We start from the raw sequence: 5000 nt of genomic DNA on the forward strand, positions 1-5000 counted from the left end.
TTATAATTTCTTTTAATAATTCTTCAGATGTATTGATATCCAATGTATTTGTATTTTTATAATATAATATATTTAAATATTTAAGATAATTTTTTTTAATTGAAGGAATAAAAATTTGAAGAATTATTTTGTTCACAGTAATATTATTATAATCTGTATAATATTTTCTTTCCTTTATTTTTTGTTCATTTATATTTGAATTTTTTATTTTTTCCCATTTACATTTTTTATAATTATCTAATATTGGTTTGATATATGTTTGATAAAAAAATGAATATCTTGTTAAACCTTCATCATGTATTAATAATAAAAGTTGAGATTCATTTTTTTCATATTTCATAAAAAGACATAAGAAAATATCAAAATTTTTTGTTATATCCTTTTCATCAACATGTAATAATTTTTTATGTTTGTTTATATTTAAAACTTTATTTTGTAAATCTACTTGTTTATATATATTATATGAAAAATTATATTTCTTCTTATTTTTTAATGGTAATAGACATGGGGTTATAGACAACCCTTTTATTTTGTTACTTCCCTTTTGATTATTTTTGCACTTTTTATAATCATATATATTTCTATTATATTTATGAATATCTAGGTTAACATTTTTGAATATCTTATTATTAGATAGATATTTTACGTTTTTTCCTATAAAATTATAATTTTTAAAATAATGTGGCATTTTTTTTTTATTAGCATATATATTTCGTTTTATTTTATTAAAATGATTATTATTGATATTATTATTATGAGTGATTTTATTTTTTATATTTTTATTTCTCAAGGTAATAAAAGTGGGGGTAACACATTCATAAGTGTAATTCTTTTCATCCTCCATTAAATTATCATTCTTATTATAATTGTATATATTGTTATAACCATATGAATCATTTGTTTTGTTTAAATATTCCATTTTATATATATTATTATATTTATTTTTTTTTTTTTTCTTATGATGTACATATTTTATATTTTTATAGGTTGGATTATTAATAAGCTCCATATTAAGATCCTTCGGACTATATTCATTTAAAATTTGTAATGTAGGAGTATTTATATTATCTTCATATTCAATAGAATTATTTCGAAAAATATTACTTTCTAATTTATTTATATCTATTCTTTCCTTATAAATACTTGTTTTAATGAAAGGTTTATTTAATAAATTATTTTTCTTTTTATGATAGTTCTTGATCTTATTTTCGTCCATATGATCATTAGCAAAAATATTTTTGAAATACGAATGATTTTTATCATAATTATTTTTAATGTAATCTACATTATTATTTTCTTTTTTCTGTTTATTTATATGTTCATCACTTTTGTGTTTTTTTTTTATAATGGTTCCATTTCTATATATGGATGTAGACTTAAAATATGGAAACGTAAATCGTTTGTATTTATTATTCTGATAATTATATGGATCAAAAATCATTTTTTTTTTCAATGAAATAAAATTATATTTATTATAAAAATGCGTTAACTTATTTATCATTAAAGAATGATGTATATGTGTGTCATTCGACATAGGAATGATATCCATATCATTATATTTATCTTCATCGTGTTCATAATATAAATTTTGAAACGATTCTATATCTTGAAAACTATCTATGATTGTTTTATTTGAGAAGTTTATTTTATTTTGATCTTGTAATAATATGGTTTCACTAGATTTTAAAATATCTATATGATTCAAATTTTTATATGTATTATTTGCAATAGGTTCTCCTTCCATATTATAATAATAATTATAATAATTATTATTATTATTATTATTATTATTATTACTATTAGATGGTTCTATAATAGGTGTGTAATTATTCGTTAAATGTTCATTTTTAATATTATAATTATAATGATATATTTTATTTTTATTATTCTTTTCAACATGTTTGTATTGCTCTACATTTTTTATAACATCGTTGTAACCTTTTACACATGTCACAATTTTATCATTTGAATCCATAAAATTTTTATTAATCGTTATATTTTTATTTATATCATTTTTTTGTACCACTTTGTTTTCCTTTTTTTGATTATTATTTTTTATATGAAGTGGCAATTCTTTTTTTTGTCTGGTCATTGTTTTTTTTTTCTTTTCATAATCATATCCATACCTTTTTTCTTTCCACTTTCTTACTCTTTCATAATATTTTATATGGTCAAAAATGTATACATTTTTTTTTGTTTTTTGTTTTTTTTTTTGAAGAGATAATATTTTACTCTCTTCATTATTCAAATGTATTTCTTTATTATTATACAAATGGTGTTTATTCGATTTTTTTTTTATATATTTTTTTGTTGTATTATTTGTAACAGATTTTGTGTCTATATTTTTCTTCCTGAACAGTTCTACATTATCTCCATTTTGTTCAGGTGATTTTTGCATTTTTTCACACATTTTGTTTTTAAATAAGGTATATATATTTTAATATTTTTTTTTAGTACCTTTTTATAAATGTTTGTAAAAAAAAAAAAAATGGTAATTATTTTATAATATAATGAATAATGTCTTTTAATATTTTGTTTATGAGAAGGTTTATTTCTCAAAGGAGTAAAAAAGAAAATATACAAATATGTATAATACTAAATTATTAATAAAAAATTATTTATAAATATATGATTATTATGGAAAGAATATATTGTATAAATATAGATAAATAAATAAATAAATAAATAAATATATATATATATAATTTTATATGTAACACATACGTATTTACACACAAATCACTCTACATTTTTTAAATAACATTCAAAAGGTATGATTGTTACACAAATAAAAATATATATATATATATATATATATATAATATGTTTAATATTTTATTTTATTTTTTTTTTTATTTCTCTGTAATTACATGAGATAACATATATTTATATATATATTTATATATAATATGTGTATGAAAGCATCGCTTTTTTGAAGGATAAAAAAAAAAAAATAAATAACTTCCTACTTCTACACTCAAACAAAATTGGACCTTTAATTAAAGACCTATTTGTATATATCATATATATTAATATATATATATAAAATAAACATATAGTCATTCAAACATATATATATCCAAATATATGTATATCTTTTATGTGTACTAAAATATATCAACATGTATATATTAATTTTTAATTAAAAAGTTAAATAAAAACAATATAAAGTACAACAATCCTTTTGATGCACTAACCAAAAAAATAAAGAAAACAAATGAAATATTAACATATACATATTATTTAAAAAAAACAAAAAATAAAACATATAAATATAAATAAATAAATATATATATATATATATATATATATTTATATTTATATTATTATACGTCAACGTTTTTCTTTATCTATGCTTCAATAGTACATTCATTTTTTTCCTCCTCATTATGAATATCAGCATTCATTTTTTCCAATGTTTTCATTTCTTCAGAAAAAAAATTCAATTCTGACTCTGTGTATATACTTAACTCTTCTAATTCGAAACGTTTTAAAAATAGCTGTCTTTGTTCTTGCAAGTTTTTATAATTTGGAGTATTATAACCATTCACACAATAATAATCTTTACCTTTTATTGTTATTTTATTATCCATTTCTTTAAGTTTATTTTCTATAAAATCGAAATCTTCTTTTGTTGGATATGTTAGTGTTTCTAAATTATAATCTTTATTACATGAGGCAGAAATGAGATGATGATTTGCTTTTAGTATAGCTAGCCATTCTATATCATAACATAAATAAAATTTTTTTTTTTTTTTTTCATCTGAATCATTTTCATCTTGGCTAGATTGTTCATCTTTATTATCATTTTGATCATTTAAGGATTCTTCATCTTTATTTAAATTTATATGTTGAGAGATATTATTATTTTCTTCATCTACGTTTGATGATATATCAACTTGTTTATCTTCATTATGATTATTATGTGGATTGTCATCGACATTTTTTTTTTTTTGATCCAATTGCATGTCTCTGTCTAGTTCGTATAAAGCCTTTTCATGATCATAATCTAAATTGATAGAATCATCATTATTATTATTATTATTATTATCATTATTATTATCATTATTATTATTATCTTTATTATTGTATGTATTCGATTTACTATTAGAACCATTATTCAAATCATGATTATGCTGTGCATCATTCTGTAAGTCCATTTGATTATCCCCTTCTTGTAAGGATACCTTTGGAATATGATCAAAATTTAAATACATAGAATCATTCTTTTTAGATATATTTAAAATTTGTATAAAATGTTTATGTTCTTGAGCCTTATCTAAAGATAGAAATCTAGTATATTTCTTTTGATCATTGTGTATATATAAAGCTGAATATTTTACATGTAGATGTGATGCAAACCAGAAATAAGGTTTCAACTTATTTAATAATATTTCAGTATGTGGATTACCTAATGTATTATTATATACGTCAGATTGGAAATGAAATTTTCTTCTTAATAAGTCATGTACATCACCATGTTTTTCAATATTATTTGGCCAGTCATGTGTTACAACAATATCAACATTATTTTTTAATAATTTTAATTTTTCTATTTCATATTTTCTTATATGATATGCACTAACCTTTGTAATATCTGTATAAGGATACGATTCATAATATTTTTTAAAATAGCTATATTTTTTATATATACCACTTAAACTACATATTCTCAAATTATTAATATTAAGAACATTAGAATAACCTAAATAATATATATTCGGAGCAACCCAGCCACCATAATACAATTGTTTCAATACATTCATAGCTTCATGATTTCCTCCTACAAATATAGTTAAGATCTTAGCTTTCTTTTTACCTATAAAATAATCTACAAAATCATTTTGATTTTTTTTATATTTAGAAGGAACATTCAAACATTCATTATCAACACTGTATCGAACACTTTGGAAATCACCACAACAAATTAAAATATCAACTTTTATTTTATTTTCTTCTTCTATTTTTTCGAGTGTCGAGTATATTAAATCTAATTCTCC

General features: G+C 19.4%; 2 protein-coding genes across 2 annotated transcripts in view; both read right to left on the bottom strand.

Annotated features, from left to right (window-relative positions):
- Positions 1-2410, bottom strand: part of PADL01_1339600 (conserved Plasmodium protein, unknown function) — a gene marked incomplete at both ends in the record, with an annotated part of 3558 nt that extends 1148 nt beyond the window's left edge. Inside the window, one exon of the mRNA XM_028683950.1 lies at positions 1-2410. This exon is cut by the window's left edge and continues 1148 nt beyond it. Coding sequence (XP_028540077.1) covers positions 1-2410 — 2410 coding nt within the window.
- Positions 2411-3350: 940 nt separating this feature from the next.
- PADL01_1339700 (RNA lariat debranching enzyme, putative) overlaps positions 3351-5000 on the bottom strand; it is a gene marked incomplete at both ends in the record, with an annotated part of 1680 nt that continues 30 nt past the window's right edge. Inside the window, one exon of the mRNA XM_028683951.1 lies at positions 3351-5000. This exon is cut by the window's right edge and continues 30 nt beyond it. Coding sequence (XP_028540078.1) covers positions 3351-5000 — 1650 coding nt within the window.

Source organism: Plasmodium sp. gorilla clade G2 (genome assembly GCF_900097015.1).
Source record: "Plasmodium sp. gorilla clade G2 genome assembly, chromosome: 13".
NCBI lineage: Eukaryota > Apicomplexa > Aconoidasida > Haemosporida > Plasmodiidae > Plasmodium > Plasmodium adleri (nom. inval.).